Source organism: Syngnathus acus, chromosome 2 (assembly GCF_901709675.1).
Source record: "Syngnathus acus chromosome 2, fSynAcu1.2, whole genome shotgun sequence".
NCBI classification, from domain to species: domain Eukaryota; kingdom Metazoa; phylum Chordata; class Actinopteri; order Syngnathiformes; family Syngnathidae; genus Syngnathus; species Syngnathus acus.
Genome location: NC_051088.1, coordinates 15,352,599 through 15,374,504, shown reverse-complemented (window position 1 = coordinate 15,374,504; position 21,906 = coordinate 15,352,599). Strand labels below are relative to the sequence as shown.

Below are 21,906 nucleotides of genomic sequence, written 5' to 3'. Positions count from 1 at the left end.
AGGTGTCAAACTCAAGGCCCGGGGGCCAGATACGGCCCGCCACATGATTTTATGTGGCCCGCGAAGACAAATTGTGCATCAAATTCGTGTCATTACTAGAATTGCAAATTGTCTTCATTTTTGATATATGTTTTTTTTTAATATTTGATCAGTTTTTACTGGTCTGATTTGAAAACGAGTTATTTGTGTTTGTTTTGTAGCTTTTACTGTATATAATATGACATTCGGGACTTCTCAGGAACTGTTCACGTTACGCAAATTCCCAAACGTTCAAAATAAAATTCCCCATTTCATAATTGTCCATACTGGTTCTCTTAGTCTTAAACTTTACTTTTCAGCATTTTATATCATTTTACAGCGTTTTAAAAGTCAAGTCAATTTTTTCCTTTAGAATATGTTCAATGTGGCTTTATTAATGTAAAACATGGTATTCTGAATAATATTACATTTAAGTAATATGAATTAAGGAATTTGATTCATCTCAGCGGTTTTGTCACTTGCTGTCGATTGAGAATGACATCCCCGTTGCTTAGGGCTCAGGTAACAACCAATCACATCTCAGCTTGCCAACAACAGCAGAAAAAAAGCAATTAGCGCATTTAAAATGAATGAATAAACAAGTAAATAAATCAATAAAAATGCAAAGTATTGAAGATGAAACCAAATTTCTTTTTTTCTCTTTCGCTTCTTTTTCAAAAACCCTTAGATTTATGAAAAATAGAAATGCTATTTATCTTGTTTGTTAACAAATACATGTATGAAAAACAATTTTTATTTGTATTTCTGTATTATATTTTTTATTTTAGTATATTGTACTTTAATTTATTATGATACATGCCATTGACATATACTGTATGTTTGACAAAGACAAAAAAAAGTTTATGATTTTGATACAAGGCAACTGTTTTTGTATAGCACCATTTATACACAACAAAGCAGGTCCAAAGTGCTTTACAGAGGTAAAGGAAGCGTGATTAAGAACAAGTGAAAATGTAAAAATCAACACAACAGTGTTTTTATTTTTTGTCAATATTTGTCTTCCGTATGGTGGCTACAGTCCACATGACGTTGGATTTTTGTCAGGTGAGGGACTGTCTGCAAATTTCCTGGCGTGGTTGACGTATGTGCTGTGGTGAAGTATGTGGTTAGCAAATCTGCCTTAAAGTCTATGAGCCGGTAACCTCAAACTATGTGTGTTGTTGCTACTGCAGGGAGGAATGCTACCAGGGACCTCCCCCCACCAACAGTCAGTCATCTATACCAGTCACCATCAATGCATTGAGTTGACATGAACGACTGCCAATCCAGACAATTAAGCAATTGGTCAGTTTTGAGATGGAGGTTGGTTTCAAAGAAATTCATCAAAAGTTTGGCCATTTCAAAAACTGACACCCATTTAATACCCCCCCCAAAAAAAATAGAAAAGGAATGAGACGCGGAAGTTAATGGTTTGACCAACAGAAGGTTTGTAAACAATAAATTGCCAGGGTAGTTCCGGTGGCAGAAAGTCACTGACTTGGGATGGACTGGGAGTCAAATCTCCATCATCGGCCTTTCCTCAAAGGTATGGACGGTATCAAATATTTGGTTGCAATACATTTGGGTAATCAGCTCTGTGCCATTAATCCAAGCAATAGAAATGTTCTTTATGTGTCGTTTCTTTGGTTTACTGCAAGGAAGTCATCTTGTTCTGGGACTGTGATTGTCATCACAGTTGATTAGGGCCTACCGCTGGGAGTGTTCATGCTTTTCGCTGCTCACTCTTCTTGTTGGAGTAGTATCTCTTCTCCACCTCAGTTGCTGTAAGTGTGCCAACAGTGACGTTTATTCACTGCTTTGAGGACTTGTTAGGTAAGATATTAGTCTGTTCGGTTCGCATCTCATCTGTGGTTTCTTGTCTGCACGGTTCCCTGACATTTTTCACACTGGGGGTCCTTCCAAAGGTTCAAGGTGATATTTCAGTGTAGATTCTCAGTAGTCCAGGTCATGGACAGCTCTTACATGTTGCAGATTGTAAAGGAAAATGCAGAGCTTGACAGCAAGGCTTGTCTTCATTTTAAGTACAAGTGCAAGCTAAACCAGTGCACCAGGTTTTATGCACTTTAGATACAATCGATCAATCAACATGTATCAAACAAGGTTTGTTTAACACAATTTAAGAGCTAATGATTATTATTTCTTGCTGTTGTGATTGTCCTTTAAACATCTGTTCCATTTATCTAGATCGAGTGATATTTGTTCAAACCTTGGAACAAGCTACGTAATATAACAGAGAAATTGACCCCAAAGTGACATTTTCAAACATTTTCACCTAAAAAAAAAAAGAGACCCTCTGGATTTTAAAGATCACCTCTTGAATGTCCTTAAACCCCAACAAACTTCATTCAGTGTTTCTGCTTGCATCAGCAATTTTGACTGATTGCTGTTCCCTCAGCTTTGCCCAGTCAGGTCGTCTTTGTTGCCTGCATGTGACCCACACATAGCGTTTAGAACAAAATGGTGCTCCAGATGTGTCACATGGTGCACCTCACCTGTTTAGCTGCCTCCAACAAAGCTTCAGCCTCAGCTGGGCCCAACTGCTGTACCAACCTGTACAGAGCACCATCTTTGTTCTGAAGAAGTTGAAAAGGGCGATCCAACTCTTGTATTCTACCCTCATCCAGCACCTGCAAGACGGAAACACGGGTGTGGTCATCTCGCGCTCCAATTGATTAGCTACGACGACGTAGCAAGAAGTGCGTCTCGACTGTTTAGCTGGATGCTCACCAAGATGCGGTCGCTGTCGATGATGGTGTTGAGTCGGTGAGCAATGGTGAACACGGTGCAGTCCTTGAACTCTCGTCGGATAGTTAGTTGGATCAGCTCGTCGGTCCTGCAACAGTGATAACAAACATAAGCATCAAATTAATCTGCATAACAATAAACAATATCGGAATTATTATATAATACATAAATGTTTTGGTGTTATAGGTTGGGTTGACGCAAAAATAAAAAAAATGGAGCATGAAATGTTTTTTTCATCTACTTCAACTAAGTTATGAAACACTTTGACTTATCTTCAAGTGTTCACGAAAACATTTTTTTTTTTTTACCCCAAATTGCTGCATTTAAATTTTTACCTCATTTTTATTGACCAGGTGAGAGTCAACTGCATTACCTATCATGAAATCAGTGATGTTTTTATTATTTTATTTTTCATGTAATTATTTGAAATGTTTATTTCCTAATGTGGTTTGGGTAACCACAACCGGTTCCTCTCCGGCACCTGGGGTCCACATTGGCGGTGGCCTCGTCAATGACGAGAATACGGTTTTTCCTCAGGATGGCTCTGGCCAGGCACACCAGCTGCCTCTGACCTACGCTGAAGTTGCAGCCACACTCAGCCAGAACCGTCTCCAACTTTGTGGGAAGTTCTTCCACCATGCACTTTAGCTGGACCTGTCGGTGATGCCGGGACATGGTCAGACAAGGTGAGTGTGTTTATATGAAAGACAGTCAGCATCGACGGAGGACAAGATGGATCTTTGCCTGCTCCAGAGCCTTCCACAGGTCACCATCTGTATGCTGGTTAAAGGGATCCAGGTTCTTCCTCACAGTATCAGTAAAAAGCACCGGGTCCTGGTTTACAAAGACCACAAATAAATGACACTATTTTAATTTTGATATCATGTCAATGTAAGCTCATAATGAAAAGGTTGATTTTTACTGAAGACTATCAGTCCTTAAACTGTAAAATAAAATATATATATATTTGACCGCCAGGTGCCTTCTGTCAACTACCTGAGGTATGATGGACATCTTTTGTCGCAAGTCGTGCAAGCCCAACTCAGAGGTCAACACGCCATCAATGTAGATGTTCCCTTGTGGCTCCGCCAGGCGAAAGAGCGCCGCCACCAAAGAGCTTTTCCCGGCTCCTGTCCGACCCACAACGCCCACCTGACCAATGGAACACTCTTACAGGGTAACCTTTCCTCTTGGGGTCTCAATGGAATGGACACTTTGGGAGATTTGTCTCACCTTCTCGTTAGGGCAGAAGATGGCGTTGATGTCCTTGAGAATAAGAGGGCTGTCGACGCTATACGACAAATGCACCCGGTCAAAGGTAACCTGGCCTCGGCTGGGCCAATCGAGAGGAGGCCGCGTGCGGGTTACCCAGCGGGCTTCACTCTTTAACTCAGTGTACTCCACCACCCTCTCTACTGATGTCATCTGAGGACAATTGTTATTTGATGTTAAATCATTTGCATTGACCGTATGAGGACAATGGAGTTACATGCTGGTTAGCATATACCATGTTCTCTAACTCTGCACTTTGCCTCACGGTCCACTGGAAGTTTCCAACCAGCGTCACAGCGTATGTCAGCACAAGGCCCACTTCGCCGGCCTCCAAGCCTGACAAAAAACACAGCTACTGTAAGTGACTCAGTAAGTTGCTGCCATATTATAGTTGCGTTCCACAGAAGATTAAAAATAGTGTGGTTGTGAGTACTGTTATGTTGTCTGTCCATGTGTTGCTGCACCGTTTGTGTTCAAATATTTGTTGCTTGCGTAGGAATTGTTGATTGTTCAAGATTGATTCATTTTAAAAGTTCACTATTCTTTTCAGCAATATGTTTCATCCCATATACACGTACACTTTCTCATAGGTAGGTCGAGCAATCCCTAATTATTTTACATAGGGCACGCCTCACCTTACAGGAGGCTGACAAGTCTCTCTTCCATCTTTCTGCTAGATACCCAAAGGAGATCAATTTAGCAACTTTGTGATGATATTTTGATGGCACCTGAGCTGCAGAAATTGGTGATATGGCTTGCAAAGTATGGGCTCTCTGAGGGTAGAGCATGTGCTTCAAAATGGAAGCGCTTCAAACTGAGGTTGTTGCATTCTATTAGTTCACCACTAGATGGCAAGCACATTTGACACGCTGCATTTTTAGTGTTATAAAAAAATAGATCCAATTTGTTTGTCTGTGAGATTTTGCATTGTTTTTTAGCATTGAGCTAAGCAGACATTTTGGGCAAAGGAACGTGGATGTTTTAAATATGCAATGCGCAATTCTTTTTGTTTTATGTTTAGTTTGAGCGTAAACCTCAACTTGGAGCGGCAGTTAACAGCATGAAGACTTTTTTGAATAATTGTTGATTATTTTCCAAACTACTTTTGTTGTTAAGTCAGTTACATTCACTGTCACCACACAGGGCTCTGATCTCAAATGTTTTGCTCTCAAGTCAAATCAAAACAAGAGGGTGATTCGTATCTCAAGGCACCACTGTACTCAACGCTTAACACTAACCAGAGAATACAATGTTTGAACATCCTCACCATCTCGGAGTAAAATGCACCCAAACGTTGCTATGGTGATGAAGACGGAGCAGATGCTGTCCAGTCGCAGGGCAAACCAGCGGGATGTCATCAGGAAGAGAAACCATGCTTCTGCAATCAACGACACTTCATTGAAAACACGGTCTACGTATCATCCAAGAAAAAAAAGCATGCAAAAGAAAAACCTGAGTGTCGGTCCTGGTGTGAGTCAAAGGCTTTTGTCAACCTCTCCTCTCCTCCGAGTGCTCGAATGCTGCACAGACCCTGGAGGGATGATGAAAGATGGGAGAAGACTGGACTGCGTGCTGCAAGGGAAGACGGAGCATGTTACGGAACCGGCACGGTTTACAAACCGCTTTAAAGCCTTGACGTACTTGTGGACTCCAGACGTTTGATATCCCGTGACGTGGAAAGATAGTAACGCCGCAGGTAGAGGAAGGTGAAGAGCAGGGGGGCAAGGGAGACCAGGAGGAGAGGGATGATGGAAGCTGCCACAGCCAGAACGCCCAAGTTCTGCAAAAAAAGCTGCGAAAGGAAAGGTTTTTTTTTTTTCCCCAACAAACTACTACATCAATATTTTTGACCTCAGCCTAAGCCAAGTGATTCCCAACCACTGTGCCTCTCAAATTACACAGGTGGCTTTATGTGACCTTGGACACATTTTTTATGCTGATTTAAAAAATGTCCTTAGCTTTATTTATTATTATTTTTTGCATTATATTGTATTATATTATGTTACAAAATGGAGATGAAACGAGGGCAATTTGAAAATCTGGAAAAGTTTACTTGGCTAAAAAAAATTGCAAAAAATTGTTGGCCGGTATTATTATCTTTTACTTTTTAATGATGCATCTGTGATGATGTATCCATGCCAGCGATGTATAGTTCAGGCATAGTGGGACATTTTTTCATGATAAGCGTTTCAAGATTTCATCTGCTATACTTGGTGGTGTGCCGTGAGCGTCTTATATTAAAACATATGGCTCAGTAAAGGTTGGGAAACACTAGTCTAACCAGATAACTCCTCACTTGATAGAAGTCAACAAAGGTGAGTGGTAACATGGAGTCCATCTGGCTGATATCTTTGGAAAAGCGGTTGAGGATTCTTCCTAGCATGCAGGGAAAACAAGCAAACGTTTAGATCAGCTCAGAGCTGAAACAACGCCATCATCCTTCTGAGTCATAGATGAACAGTCAACAGGCCACATGTGACCCGCTTCACTTCGAAAGATTACATTTCCAATTTTCACCTATGGGGTTGACGTCAAAGAAGTGGACTGGGGTGCGGAGGACAGCCTTGAACATGCGGTTGTGCAACGTCTGAGTGGATCTCACTAACCCGTGGAAGATCACTAAGCTCCTGGCATAACCCAAAATCACGGCGGCTGCAGTCAAACCTGCCCAAGACAGAAGGATGACCATGGTTGTGTTACTGTCTCGGATAATAATTCGCACATCAAGATAACAATACTGGTGATAGAGAGTCAAATCTTGCAGCAGACATTTTTACATCACACAGCTCTATTTCCACATTCTCAAAATGATTGACAAGTGTTGCAAGTAGCTCCCGTTATTATCTTCTCCTGTGAAATACAGCCAAACTTAAGAGTGCAGACAAACGATTCCTAGGAAACAAATTACAAGGAATAATTCGTCTACAAACTTGCAAAACATGTAAAATTGGAGACAGTATCCCGAATAAAAAGACAAAGCAAGAAATTTTGAACTCACCAGAATAAATGCCGAGATAAAATGGCAGAATGTTGCCTTGGTGTAAGCCACTCTCATTGGTGCTTTTTGCAACAGTCACAACTGTGTCGGTGTTATTGAGCCCATCTTTGGCCCTGTCGACAACAATGTCAGCACAAGGTAACATACGAGATTTAGTTTGTGTGTGTAGGTGCCAGGCCACTGACTTACCAGAAGACCAGCCACCAGTCCTGCAGAATGTATGCAGCCTAAGAAGAACAACAATGTGTACAGTACATTAGCTGTGCAACAATACATTCAATTTATTCAGTGTATCCTTTGTATGACCAAAGTAGTTCTGACACACCTCAGCGATGACACTGAGCACCAGAATAGCCAATAAGATCAGAGGGTGACAGTGGGCGGTAAAGTACTTGACATAAACATCCCGCCTGACATTTCCTTCAGCACGAGACTCCTCTTCAGCAGCATGTGCACTCTCAACCTGTAAAAAAAGTCAATCATAAAAATGTTAGAATTAACTGAAAACATTGTTAGCACGAGGCAACAGGATTAGCTAGAATACTACTTTAAATAGCACGTACGCGAGCACAAACAAAATAATACGAGCACTGTCATCAACGTTTTAAGTAGGGACTTGAAAACAGACTTGTTTTTGCCATTTCTCAGGAGGTGATCTGCTTCTCTTTGCTCTTGTCCGTAAACAATCGTACACCGCTTTGCACAGGCAACTCAGTCACATTGAAACAATGGAGAAAGTTACCAACAGCTTTTGACTGCCCACTTTTTGAAGCCAAATGTCTTAACCTCCTTAATTCCAAACTTAAAGAAAATCTGCAAATAGGCAACAATATATGGAATTCTGCTACTTACAGGAAGCAGGTCAGGGGCACTGCCCTCCGGTGGCAGGAGGGTGCCGTGCGCGTAGAGTGAACTGTTCGAGTGATTTGTTCTCCTGCTCGAGAGTGACTCCTTGTCACAGTTGGCTGACAGATATGGATATTCCTGCTCTTCCTGGGTTTTGAGCAGCAAGCCGACATCAAGGCCGGAGCTCTGCAACTCGCTGTAGGTTCCCTTGGCCATGATACGACCCTTAAAGTACATAAAGAATGAGCAAAATCAGTCAGTAGCTACATTTTCATCGAATCAATATTGAATTTAAGCATGGTCAGTGCCCAGGCTATGGTGGGCTCACAGTGAGCGGGTAGTACGCCATCCCGAAGCAACCATGACAGTCAAAATTGTGATACCAACCTCTCTGATCACCACTATCTGATCAACTGTCCACAGATTGTGAAGCTGGTGAGTAACCAGGATGCGACACTTGTTCTTCAGCAGGCCACAGATGCACCTAATGAATTGTGACAAAACCACTCACACTTCAAAAGGTATTTGAAAGGCATGTCAACAAAGTGCTGTCAATGGTTAGACAACATAAAAGAAAAAAGAAATTGGCAATCATCGTCCATTTGACCGATGATTCTGGCCGATGCTTGAAGGACTATAACGATCCGATTAATTTGGTCACGATTAATCGGTCGAACCCTATTTCACGCCTTCCCTATGACGCAGATTTTTAAGCGTGCACTTTTAATGGGTTTTAAATTGTGCTCAAATTTTGGAGTAACCCATAATGTATGATGCACACTCACGCTTCAAAGAGATATTTTCCAACTTCGGCATCCACAGCACTCAGAGGATCATCTAATAGGTAGATATCTGCTTCCTCATACACCGCTCTGAGAACATGAACACAATTATTCTCACAAAATATGAAAGCAAATGCTCAACATCTTCCCACCTGGCCAGATTGATGCGAGCCTTCTGGCCCCCGCTGAGGGTGCCTCCCTTGTCTCCAATTAGGCTCAGGTCTCCATCCGGGAGCAGCTGCAGGTCCTGCGCTCCAATACAATGAACACAACACAATCTGCCGTGTAAGGCCACGGATGTGATGCCTCAAAGAAATATAATCCAAATGCATTCACAATGAATTGCAATCCAAACTATATTGATATAAATATTCGATTGCTTCATAACGAAAAAAAAAAGGGTTTGACAATTAAAGAGCATATCAGCTGTCGTTTGTGCAATATAAAGAAAATTCCAGATGAGGAACAGTCTGTTTTGTTCCAACGAAGATCTTTAACCTCAGCCTTTCCAATGCCGACTCACCTTCTTTAGAGCGCAGGCCTTCAGCACGCGCTCATACTTCATGGGATCCAGGCTTCTCCCGAACAGGATGTTACTGCGAATGGTCCCCGGGAAAACCCAAGGCTGTTGGGATGCGTAGCTCAGTCGACCTCTCACCGTCATGGTTCCATTGTCGTGGGACAACTCGCCCAAGATGGCACTTAGCAGTGAAGACTGGCGGTATAGATGAATCAAATCGACATTAGGCATTGGTTGTTTGAGATGCATCGATTTGCTAAAAACGTAGCACTGTGGAACACACGCAGAGTCCCGCTGACAATTATTGAACAAGCTTTAAGCTCACCTTCCCAGACCCCACTGGTCCGATCACAGCCAGGAGCTGATGCGACTCCACCGTGAGGGAGATGTTCTGCAGAGACGGTGAATCCAGATGCTGAAAAGAAAGTTGTGATTAAATGTGTGTGAACATTCATTATAGATGAAATGAGTATGCAATGTAGAGCTTTAATGATTTAAAAAAAGAATTGGGAGTACAAGTTTGAATTCAATTGATTTATTTCCTAAGTGTAGATTATGATACACAAATGGGTAAAGTTATCATTCTGGTAAGGTTGCTTTTGAATGAAGCATAAGAATCCACCTGTTTGAGTCTATCGCTGGGCGCGCCATTTTGCCACTTGCTTTCGAGTCAAAAAGATGCTAGTCAAAGTTGTTCAGGACTCTTTTGGAATGCATTTTATTGTAAAGATTTTTTAAATGGTCTGTGCCAGGAAAGCAAAAATATTGGGACGAACTCTACCAAGACTGCTCAAATGCAGGATGGAAAGCATGCTACATGACATTAGTGTTGCTATATGTACATTTGAAACTGTTGTAAACGCACAAAACAATTTTTAACTACCATATGGTCAATTTGTAACTTGGTCATCGTGCATTGGAAATCTTCTAACACTGTCCTACAAACATGATAACCACAACATCGCCTTGACCTCAGACGGAACAGGCGAGAACACGAGACACCTTTTATGCCCATAACAGATTTCAACAAAGTAGCCTATTAGCAACAGGCAGTTAAATCTGAGCAAATGCAAGCTGTTTGCACTTTACGAAAAAAAAAAAGCGCGTCAAGATTATAATGTGCTCATGTGGGTTGGGTAATCAGATTTCTGAGAAAAATCTGTCTTGCTCTTTTTGGTATCTCGACAAGGGAGGGGACTGTTTTGTTGATGATGTCAAGAAATAATTTTCTTTGGACATTATGACTGTCAACCCAAATAAATGTATCAGCACGTCATATCATATACAGTATAAGCTCCAAAATAAACTGAGAAATAACTCGTTTTCAAATCAGACGAGTAAAAACTGGTCAAATAGTTTAAAAAAAAAAGATATTTTTAAAAGTGAAGACAATTTGCAATTCTAATAATGACATGAATTTGATGCACAATTTGTCTTCGCGGGCCACATAAACTGATGTGGCGGGCCGTATCTGGCCCCCGGGCCTTGAGTTTGACACCTGTGCTTCAGTCTGTCCAGATCGGTATATTATTATCATTATCATTATTATTGTTATTAAGAAAATCAATAATACAATTCAAATCAGACCAAATTGTTGTTCTTGTGGACTTTTGAACAGGCTATCGATGATTGACACTGCACACGTTGCAAAAAAATACCACTCATGTTTAGCTACCGTAGCTACAGTAAGAGCGGCCAGTGTCATGAACTGACACCTCGATCGCATAGACAGACATGTGCACTGAGAGACCGTCGCATGTGACTGCGTGTGATGGAACAAATCGAGAAACAGTGAATCTACAGAACAACCCACAGCTTGTAAATGATTCACTTAACTATAGTTTATCTTCTTTGACCCGTAGCACCAGAGAGGCCACCTTTGGTTAAAGATTACTACCTAATACTTCAGATGAGCATTTCACGGAATTTCCTTAGCAGGTTAGCAGAGGACATAACGGGTTAAAGAGTACTACCTAATACTTCAGATGAGCATTCCAAGAAATTTCCTCGAATGGATAGCAGAAGACATAAAGTTCCACAAGTTCACACATTATAGTCACATGTATTAATACACGTATTCTTAAAGATTGATGAAGTGATGTTTTTGGTGGAATATGAAAATATTCAGACATTTTTTTTGCTGAACGACTGTATCCTAGGTGAACATTTGTGTGTTTACGAAGGTAGTGATGGCTGCCTTCTCGTCAGGTTTTATTCAAGGTCGCAAACGTTTGACAGATTGTACTTTTCTTGTCACAAGGGGATTTGAAAAATAAAAACGTGTTCAGAAAAATCTGAAAGTACAATGTATGAATTCACAATAAGCCAGAGAAAAAGCATTGTGGAGATAATCCTTTTATGCTCACTGATCTCGAATCTCATGATAAAATGACATTAGCATGACGGTGGTCAAACGTTTTGGGTTGAATTTTAAATTGTTTGATGTGTCTTAGAGGTTACACTGTGCACACAGAGAAGAATGATCTGACCTTATCCCAGTAGCATGTCAACTTCGTCATCTCGACGGTGTTTGGGTTCTTTTCCTCCAGTGTCAACTTCCGTCTGTTCATTTCATCCAGCAGGAGAAAATTCTAGGTGGGTTATAAAAAAGAATGATCCTTTTGCACATGCTAAAATAACAAGTCTGACAGAATATATACAGTATAAAATACCGCAACTGATTCACTTTCTTTCACCGAGTATAACATCAAAAATACTTGAACACATATCGAGTAACGGCAAATGCACATTGTTCTTATAAAAGTTAAATACAACTGAATTGATGTTCTCAAAACATAAAGAAGTATGGGCTCAACTGTATCTGGGTTTCTTCCCCCCCTCTCTCTCTTCTTTCTCTTTCTTTCTTTCTTTCTTTCTTTCTTTCTTTCTTTCTTTCTTTCTTTCTTTCTTTCTTTCTTTCTTTCTTTCTTTCTTTCTTTCTTTCTTTCTTTCTTTCCCAAAAGCTGAAAAGCTATTTTTACACGATAAGGAGTAGTAAGTATAGAAATCTGTTTTCAAATGCAGAGTAAAAGTAAAATGTCGTCAAAAATATTATTCAAGTACAGAAAGTAAAAAAAAAAAGAATCTACTTAAGTTCAGTGGTAACGCAGTGTGTACACGGTATTTGCCATCACTGAGTGTGTGTGACTGTGACATAAACATTTTCAAGGAAAGGTTGACAATGTATAGTGATGAGTATTACCTTGATCCTGTGAATACTGACAATGGTCTCAGACAGTTTTTCCACAGCCAGCGGGAAGAACAGCGTTACGGTGAGCTTGATGGTTCCGTACAGGGAAACAGTGACGAAGACTCGGCTGGCGCTGATGCCGTTGCCCAGCAGCACGTACGCCACAAAGGTGACAAACACCACGATCTTACTGCTGGCGAAGAACGACGCCATATTGAGTCCTCGCAGGTAGGAGCTCTTCATGATCTGGTTTATTTCCTTTCTGAAGATAAGAACAAACATACATGTTTGAAGCTGATCTCTTTTTTTTTTTTTTTTACCAGAGTGAATAATATGGATGAATAAAGATAGTGAGAGAGACAGAAAGCTTTTCTATTTTTTTTTATATATACAACTTTCCAAAGAGGTCAGTTTTTGTGAATTGAAATGTTTGTGATGACAAAACAAGGTCATCAATTTATCAATTCGATACACTTGAACCCGTTGAGGGTCGCATATACACGTGGCAAAAGAATGACAAACGTTTGGATGTGAACGCTTGCCTCTCGGCATTGACTCTACGTGCAATTTATTTCATACTCAAAAGCAAGCGTGAGAATGTTATCTCTTCAGTGAAATTTTTGTGACTGTACAGAGAGCTCATGAAAAGACGCACTATCTCAAAGGGCGAGGTGCAATCTGCAACGTGCAGGGAAGAAATAGATAGCACATGCATCATTTATCGGCGGCAAACCAGATCAGTTCAAATGTTCCAAATCCCCTTTCAAGTCTAGACACCGGTTGACAAAGCACCAGACAAAAGGGTACGCTATCATGGAACAAAGTACACAACCAAGAAGATTATTACTGGTTAACACTCACTGGCTGGCACGCATAAATCCGCTAATGTATCAAAGCACTTTTGACTAAGTCGGCTAGATATTCATTCATTTTATCATGAAATGTAGACCTGTATTAGAGGTGTGCATTTCTCCAACAAAAGACAATTTGAAAAGTATTTTCAAGTGGAACACTTGTTTAATTCTTTTTGTTTTACATTTTTTCAACAGTAAACTTCAACCGGAAGTGGCAATCAACAGCTTGCGACCAGCACACTGGGTCTCTTGTGTTGCGTTCACTATCTGAATAGAACAGCCGTTAAAAAAATAAATAAAAAAATTCTCATCTAGTAGTAGTTAATAACAGTGAATTTTATGTTGAATGAATAACTCTCTGACAGCGTCAATGTCTGGTATTATGAAAAACTAACTTTCCGATCTTGCATTAGATGTCACAACATTGTATAGCAAAATGTGCACAGTGAGTGTTGCTTGAGTATTTTTTTTAGTTTGTCATTTGAGTCTAAGTGGCAGAAAATCGATGCTGATTCGCTTCACTATCAGTAAAAAACTTGGCATTGACTGGCATGACATCAGCAGGCCTTGTTGACCATGCCTCATGACTCACTCAGCATTTAAACCCACTTACTTCTATGAGACCTTGACAGAGTAGGAATTACATGGTGGCTGATAAGTGGACTTGGATTCAAGGTCTCGCTTGAGAGCTTGGCTAGAGATCGGACCATCGTCTTAGAGATACGGTTGTAGTCAGCTACTTGTTCAACCCTGAATATTTTCCAACATCAACAGACTGGAAGTCATGCCAAATCTAATGAGACACGGTCATTAAATTGCATTAAACAAACAAATTCCAAAGCTTGTACATGAGGCCTCATGGGAACTAATAGCCTGAAAAAAAAAAAAAAGAAAGGCTGACTCTTACATTTTTGACCTCATTATTTTAGGTTCACCACACTAATAGAGACACAATTGGAGAACCAAGAAAGAAAAATGCACCAAGCAAAAAAACTTTTGGAATATATCTGGCCGTCCGACCCCAAATGCAAGTTTTGGTCATTGTTTTCAGTTGAGGTAGGCAAGCGGTCGGCAATCACTTTCTGCCACAGGGAGTATCCCTGCGCTGATTATTTACAAATATTACAAAGAGCTCTCTTGTGTTTACCTTCTGGACTCTGTGACTAGAGCTGAGAAGGGGGCTTCCCAAGCATACATCTTGATGATTCGGATGCCAGACACCACTTCGTTCATGATGCGGATTCGACTGTCGGTTAGGACCGCTGTTTTGCTCCTGCAAAAAAAAAAGTCAAGTCAAGTTTATTTGTATAGCCTTAAATCACAAGCAGTCTCAAAGGGCTTTTGACAATTATTCTCAAAGCATGCCCTGATCTTAAGATCCCAAAAGAATTTTTTTTGGAGGACATATTTTTGCAGCATTTCAGGACATGGTCTGGGCATTAAATTAAGTTAGTTCTAGCATTACTTACCTGCAGGGTTGGATTTTTTTTTTTTTTTTATGTTAGAAATTTTCCAAGGTAAGTAACAAGAGTTAATTGCAATTTATTGGAGTAAACTCGGAAATTACACAAGTTCAGGGTGGAACTTACTGTCTTTGGGGAAAATACAGTGCTGCTTTACTGGCCCCATTTACATGTTCTTTCACGATATGTACATTCTGCCATTTGTTTTTTGATATGAGCTCGGTATGGTGGCAGTAAACTCAACTCACTTCACAACAAGCAGCTGTTGGGCAAATAGTGAACAATTATCCGAAAAAGAGGATTTAAGTTGTTTATTGCCACGACCAGGTGAAGTCGACACTCAAACTAAACACAAAGAGAATTTAGATGTGTTTAAAACCACATTTTTAAACAAAGTCTATTTATCGTAATATTAATGAAAAAAAGTACAAAATGTCAAAGACGGGGTAACAAATAACATCACTGTTGCAGCAAATTAGAATTTTTAATTGAACACAAACGGAGGAGCAACACGTGCAGAGAGACAATTTAAGAATAGTCACCTATTCTTTTTTGTTTGTGAAAATGACTAATATGTTTGACCAGAAAGAGCAGCACAATTGAAAGGAGGCAAGAACTAGTAATTTATATGCATTCTAAATCCACGTCTTTGTAAGCCTACTCACCTGAAGATTCCAAAAAGCTTTCCAAACCATGTTTGCACAGGCAACATGAGAAGGAGGACAGCCACCCCTGCGAGACATGAGGGACCAATCTCGTACCAGAGGAAAGTGATGACCACAATTGCTTGTAGCGGTCCCACCCACAAGTAGTGCAGATTCAGCGTAATCTGCACAAAAATGACAAGCATGCAATGAAACCATGAAATGCTTGAACGCTATAACTACCAGGTATAAACACGCATGGCAATAGCATACCGAACATACTGTACTACTTCAGGGTAACACGATAGCATATATCATGCATAGAATTATAGGCCAAAGGATCACACTTCATATAATAATCCAGGGGTGAACAAATAAATGTACCAATTTTTAACCAATCTGCATTTTTTTCAGTAGAGTGGTGCCTTGAGATGTGAATTTAATTCGATCAGTGACCATGACACCCACCCACCCTTAGATGCAGTGCTTTCAATATTTCATCTTAAAGAGATTGATGCAAACTGTCCACCCATGACATCCATCACACATGTCCAAGGAACCGAAAAACATTTTTGTAATTTTGTACTTCATTCAGAATAAAGTAATTACGTATTTAACTAGAATGTAAAATGACCCATTACCTAATGAGGAGTATAGAAAATGGATGGACGATGCAAAGAATTGAACAGTTTGTGCATGATTAAATAATGGCCACCGTGGGCAGTGTAAAACAACCATGGACAATGTTGCTTAAAGTGCTATAACACCACCACACAGATGCTACTTGTTAGCCCATCTGTGGCAATTTGAATTGTTTCTTAGTATTAACCTAAGCAGACCTTTTTGAGGCTAAGCCATGAGGTTTTGCAGATGTGAATGGGCGTGCGATTGGCCCCGTCTACACATATTTTACATTTCATATTTATTTGCTGTTCGTCCTGTAATTCACAAGACTCCGGAGATTTTGGCTTTATTGAAAAAAAGTCAAGGTTTCTGAAAAGTTCAGCCAAAGTCAAGATTTGCAAATATTTCCAGAGCAGCATTTGACTGTGCACAGTCCAGACAGGAGATTTGTTTTTGCACCATGCATCATTCTTCTCCAGTACGAACCACACTGCAGCACAAGCGATTTCTGTGCTGCCTCAGTACAAGCGCGTGACCTGCTCGCTCCCAGATATGCACTCGGTATTCACGTGACATGACAAAAAAGTCGCATTTAGAATCACTTATTTCTTCATTTATCTATTTATTGTGTTCTATAAAGGCCTACTTATTTATTATTTTTATTCTATTAGATTTTAGTTCCTCCCCAATTTTTTTTTTATCTTATTTTGTCTTCCTCCAGTGTCATCTAATGCTTGGTCTACCCACGGGGATGACATCCTGCCGTCAGGGCAAGTGGTGGGGAGATGGGGGACTCTCTCTCTCTTTCTGTCTCTCTCCTCCTCTCTCTGTCTCTCTCCCCCTCTCTCTGTCTCTCTCCCCGTCTCTCTCTCCCTCGTTCACTACGGTGCCGAAAGGAGCCATGCACATTGGAATTGCCTTCACCAATCCAGCAACAGTTTATAAACAAGCAACGCTTCAGCATATTGCAAATCACGCGAAAAGGTACTTGAAATGTTGCAGCACACCTGACCTCATCGAAACGGTTGATGTCATTTGAAAGGAGGTTTACAATTTGGCCTGTGGTAGTTTGTCCCATTGCTTGACTGCTGAGACGAAGAGCCTGAGGAGAGGTGCAAAGACATTTCATCAGTGGCGGGAAGTAAAATACTTCACTACTGTATTATCTTGCAGCAAACAGTGAGAGTCAGTGGAAAAAAAAAAAAGCATCTGCCTCATCGTTACTGACCTTGCAGTATATTACATGACACAAGGCCACCCTCATCTTCATTCCGATTCTTTGGACAAAATAGTAGTAGAGATGCTGGAGGATCGTCAAACCAAAGGTGGAGAGACACATGGCACCCGCGCAGAGGTAGGCCATGCAAAGACTGCTCTGGTCCTCTGCATTATAATTCTCAAAGAACATTATTATTCTACCGAGAAGAAGTGGCTGGATGACTTTAATGGCCTCCTGTAAAAGAAAAACAGTCACTCGCTTATTTTTGGTAGGGCACAGCAAAGAGCTCTTGTGTGTTGTATTCCTAAAAATGAAATCAGCAGGATGCCATTATGTCATGTACCTCACTGCTCACTGGACTGGAAGCAGCAAATATGTGCCTGGTCTGCCAATTTAAATTTGACATTATCGAATAGGCTCTCGAAGACGGACGCCTGCTGATATTACGGATGGCTTAGAAGTCAATGAGGGACTTTTCAGTTGTTGTGACGTTCAGCTTGTCTGTCACCCGTTTGAGCGCAGTTTTTGGTTTTTATGCAACCCACTCTTTTTTTTTTTATCCACATTTAGGACTAGCAGTGGCAGGATATTGGAACGCTGGCCACAAATCAAACCCACACTATCTCCTTGAAAATTAAGAACGTGTACAACAACACTTGCAATTTAGCAACGTAGGTTTCACACTGACTAAATAAAATCTTTACAAAAAGATCAGTGAGAGAAATGTAGTGGCAATGGTTTGTGGTAGGAATAATAAAGTGAAGAACTCTACTGAACTCTACTTGCCAAAATCCTAAACCGGGTCCAAATGATTGTGCCATTATTCCCTTTTTGCATACATGAAGCCAACAATGAAATGAACTTTCAAGTTATTGCCCAACCCAACCCAAAATGAAATGAGGGGAGGGATGTCAGAACATTGTTTTACGTAGCCTGAAACTTCTTCCTCTGTTTAAGAGATATCTTTTCTAGTTTGGAGAAAGATGTGACTATTTTTTATGACCTAAATACATGTTTCAGTCAAATGAATAAATTAGGATTCCTCATTGACCTTGAGTCACCTCATGCTGTCATAAAGCCAATCAGTGCATACCAAGGAAAAGGCAAAGATTCCCGCGACGGCGTAGGACTTCCCGTAGCATTTAATAAGGACTTTGGCCAATTTGGGCTTGCGTAGTTGTTTTGTAGCCTTTTTAACTTCAAGATCCCAGAACCTGCAAGACATGTGAAAACGTTGGGTTTGTACAGGCATAAATTACATTGGAACACAACAAAGTGGGGTCAGTCACAGAGAGAGTTGCAAAATTGTGGGAATAAACCAGCACATACCAAAATTGAAGTTTGGCCCCTTATAGCAGAAGTATGGTTGAATTCCAACTCGCACTATCCCTTTTAAAAGGGTGCTGTTCAAATGAAATGGCGCAAAGAAGAAAGATACCTCTGGAGGTCTTGTCCCAGTACTTCCGATTCATCTTCAGGAAGAATTGTGTAGAGGTCACGCTCCTTCAGTCGGTGCTTGTGTCCGAGGTGTAGCAAAGGACTCACCCAACTGAAAAATAAACATTATCATCAGAAGAGGTTTTTTTTTTTTGTTTTTTTTTTTAATTTACATCCAGATCCTCAAAAGAAACTTGGAAGAGAACAGAGGTCCACCAATAAGCATAGCATGATGTGTAGAATTGTTGAGTGGTTGATCAGTGGATCTTAATGTGGGCACACCAATTGAAAGCCTTACTTTTTAATGTTTGAGTGTGGGATTTAACGCTTCTTTGCTTCAGGTGCGACCATGCTGAGAATTGCTAACCACAGGATAGACTGAGTCCCAAAATTGAGCAAACAGTTATTTGGTAACTGGGTCAGTAATGTGGCATGAACTGCTCTGACCTTAATACCAAAAAGGATCATTCAGAAAAACACAATGTAATGTTCTGCCATTATCTCCACATATGAAATCAAGCAGTTTATCTTAATAAGTTATTACTTGGGTAGGAATTGTTTTACATGAGGTTAAATTTTTCTTACAATGCTTAAAAAACAAAAGCAATAGGTGGTCATTCTTGGAAAGCAAAGAAAAACAAAACAAAAGCAATAGGTGGTCATTCTTAGAAAGCTATTCAATTAAAGTTGCAGATTGCAAAATAAAAATGAGAGCATTTCATACTCTTACTGAAAAAGACAAAAAATGACAACTAAAAACTGGTAAAGTCAACAGTGGTTGAGATAATAATTCTTATATGGAAAGAAATCAGAGGCAGCAACGACATGGCAGTGGTTTAACCAGGGAGAATTAAAGACAATGATGTAACAAATTCGCAAAATATTGTGTTGATTGAACGTGGTCCATCAGCATAACGTATAGCTGTTGTTTCACAATGGGCGGGGACTGTTTTGCATTTGTCTGCAGTCAGTCTTATATTTCTTTTTTTCTTTTTTTTACAGAATACACAGAATATGCTATAACTGTCAAACTTTGTGGATTTTTTTTACTTTTTTTTTTTTTTTTACTTCTCGCGCATACACGGATTCCGACTGATGCAGCAACTTGGCTCGGCACAGCATTTTCTTGGTCGGATTTTGACAAATCTGAGTCATTCTCACAATTTTTCAGCATCAATACAGGCGGAAGGTAAATAAATGAATCCGACAGATCCAACGTCTCTATGTCATATAAGGAAGCAGGCGGTACTGACATGCTCTGGCGTATCACTCAGTAGTGGGTGCAAAGGTCAATGACTTTATGTCACATCCGTAGCCAACATTGTGCAGTGCATTAAAATAAACCAGTGGCCTATAGAAGACTAGACACGAAAATGGGAGGACCAGATATTTATCAAACTTTACAATATTGCTCCCTTTACCCATGATTCAAGAACTTGGTGCACTTGGTCAGTCTTAAGATGTCCTAATATGTTTACTGCGACTGCTTACCAAATAAAATCTAAAAAAAAGCTCACTAAAATGGCAAGCATTTTGAAATGTCAACAGTCTTGCAAACAGAGTACTTCACAGCATTTTTTGAACATCAGTCAAGTCACACTTACCTGGTGGAATTGCAAGGCGGGGTTCCTTTCCAACCGAAAAAGTGAGAAGAGAGGGAAAATAAAAGAAATGCACGATCGGTGTGGGCTGAGTGCAGGTTGCCTATTTGCACAGCTCCAATCAATCCCAAGAAGACTGAATGCAATTGCAATTTTTAATTTTTTAGTAACCAAAAGCCTCCACGTGGGCTGGGGAGAGAGTTCTCGGGACACTACTGACATTGTCCGTGAATCTGCAGTTGTGGTTGTCTTAATATTTCACTCATTTGAAACATGAAGCATGAATTGGACATTTCTGGTGATTAACTCTTTATTTATCACGCCCAGCAATAACGTGACGTCATCCACAAAATGAAGAGATCGAAGAAAGTCACCCCATCTCCCGAAATTATTTCTACCTCCTCTCGCCTCGCTACAATGGCAATTTGAGAAGATAAATCGATCACTACATCATTTGCTTCCGTAAACACCGGTCTGTCATTGGACGTCATGCGCATGCGTGTCACATCACTTTAATATCTTATGTGAACGAGTACATAAAAAAATCGGATTAAAAAGAAAGAAAATCCGAATTGGACATGAAGCCCTGCTGTGTGAACGTCGTAAAGTAACTAGTTTGAACATCAGTGTTTCCCAGAGATAAGCGAGGAGGAGGAAATTACATTGATTGACTCAGTGGAGAAGTGCAGGTTCAAAGGCGGATCAAAATGATATATGCAGAGTTAATCCAACTAGATAATTAACTCTATAAAACAACACATACTCTGGACACCACTGAACTCTGGAAGTGTTAAAATTACTCTTTAAGAGTTCAAATCAACTTCCTAAATGTAGCCCTAATTCTTATTTTATTGCTCTGTTTGATTTACTCCCATCTCTGCAAAAACTGAGTGTAGAGATGAGTAAATTGGGGGTACAGAATAATGCATTGAAATGAGTAAAAAAAAACTAAAAACTCTCATTATCTCATACCTTTTACAACGCTCCGCAAGCAAGTTCATTGCGCACCGTCCGTAACCTCGAGGCGCGTATGTCAGACCGTCGAACATGACCCTTCTTACAATAGTAAACCCATTTTAAACACAATTTCAATTATATATTTTTTGTTTGATCTTGTTATTAATGTTATTGTTAGGATGAACGAATACAAATGCCCAGCTCATACTTATTGTATTACATGAATAAAAAGTTCACTGTTAACTCCAGCATACAACACACTTCTGACGCATGTTGACAACTTGAACCCGACCGAGCGCTGACAGGACGCTGACTTACCATACAAAAAGCTGTGAAAAAAATCCCGCATTTGCCAGAGGGTTGGGTTTCTCAATGTTTTTGTTCTCCGGGAACATTTTCTAATGAAGCAAAACTCGCAAGTGACCTCGCCGCAGCGTGCTGCAACACCAGGCATGCCGCAGGCATGTGTAGTTTGAGGACATCATGTAAAATGAAATTCTCGGCAGCTGTTCGCTGGGTCTCTTCGCATCTTGAGTCGTTTCCTTTAGCCGAACACATTCGAGGGCAGTTAAAAGGGAGAAACACCACAAATTGGGATTTCAGTTACCTTAATTTGGGTTAGTTGTTTGATATTCCTTTCCAAATTGTAATCAAAAGCTATAGATCAGAGCTAGTCGTGTTTTTCATCTTAACGAGTCATAAGAAGGAACACCTG

At 40.3% G+C, this 21,906-nt stretch overlaps 1 protein-coding gene across 4 annotated transcripts; it reads right to left on the bottom strand.

Moving 5' to 3' along the window:
• Positions 1 to 1,024: 1,024 nt before the first annotated feature.
• Positions 1,025 to 21,667, bottom strand: LOC119130870 (multidrug resistance-associated protein 4-like). Of its 4 annotated transcripts, none has more exons than XM_037264867.1 (31): positions 21,510 to 21,667; positions 18,635 to 18,745; positions 18,290 to 18,410; positions 17,206 to 17,430; positions 16,990 to 17,079; positions 15,375 to 15,538; positions 14,394 to 14,519; positions 12,405 to 12,654; positions 11,692 to 11,793; positions 9,528 to 9,617; positions 9,206 to 9,397; positions 8,835 to 8,929; positions 8,686 to 8,772; positions 8,288 to 8,384; positions 7,907 to 8,125; positions 7,380 to 7,517; positions 7,244 to 7,281; positions 7,055 to 7,167; positions 6,574 to 6,720; positions 6,353 to 6,432; positions 5,698 to 5,848; positions 5,509 to 5,628; positions 5,324 to 5,434; positions 4,292 to 4,392; positions 4,018 to 4,209; positions 3,781 to 3,936; positions 3,529 to 3,618; positions 3,266 to 3,438; positions 2,767 to 2,872; positions 2,532 to 2,666; positions 1,025 to 2,462 (listed from the first exon to the last, which is right to left on the bottom strand). In XM_037264867.1, exons 1-31 carry the CDS (start codon positions 21,584 to 21,586, stop codon positions 2,445 to 2,447), a joined length of 3,915 nt encoding a protein of 1,304 aa, XP_037120762.1. In that variant the 5' UTR covers positions 21,587 to 21,667; the 3' UTR covers positions 1,025 to 2,444. The 4 variants fall into 4 exon arrangements, with proteins under 4 accessions (XP_037120762.1, XP_037120770.1, XP_037120771.1 ...); XM_037264875.1 differs by having other exon boundaries at positions 1,025 to 2,453; XM_037264876.1 differs by lacking the exons at positions 17,206 to 17,430; positions 18,290 to 18,410; positions 18,635 to 18,745; positions 21,510 to 21,667 and having other exon boundaries at positions 16,985 to 17,079.
• Positions 21,668 to 21,906: the final 239 nt, after the last annotated feature.

What these genes read in the sequence shown, in the direction of transcription:
- LOC119130870 (XM_037264867.1), bottom strand. Translation starts at nt 21,586, where the DNA reads ATGTTCCCGGAGAACAAAAACATTGAGAAACCCAACCCTCTGGCAAAT. An exon ending in TTTTCACAGCTTTTTGTATG is followed by an intron (nt 18,746 to 21,509) that starts GTAAGTCAGCGT and finishes TTTATTTTTCAG; the next exon opens with TTGGGTGAGTCCTTTGCTAC. An exon ending in CTGGGACAAGACCTCCAGAG is followed by an intron (nt 18,411 to 18,634) that starts GTATCTTTCTTC and finishes CATGTCTTGCAG; the next exon opens with GTTCTGGGATCTTGAAGTTA.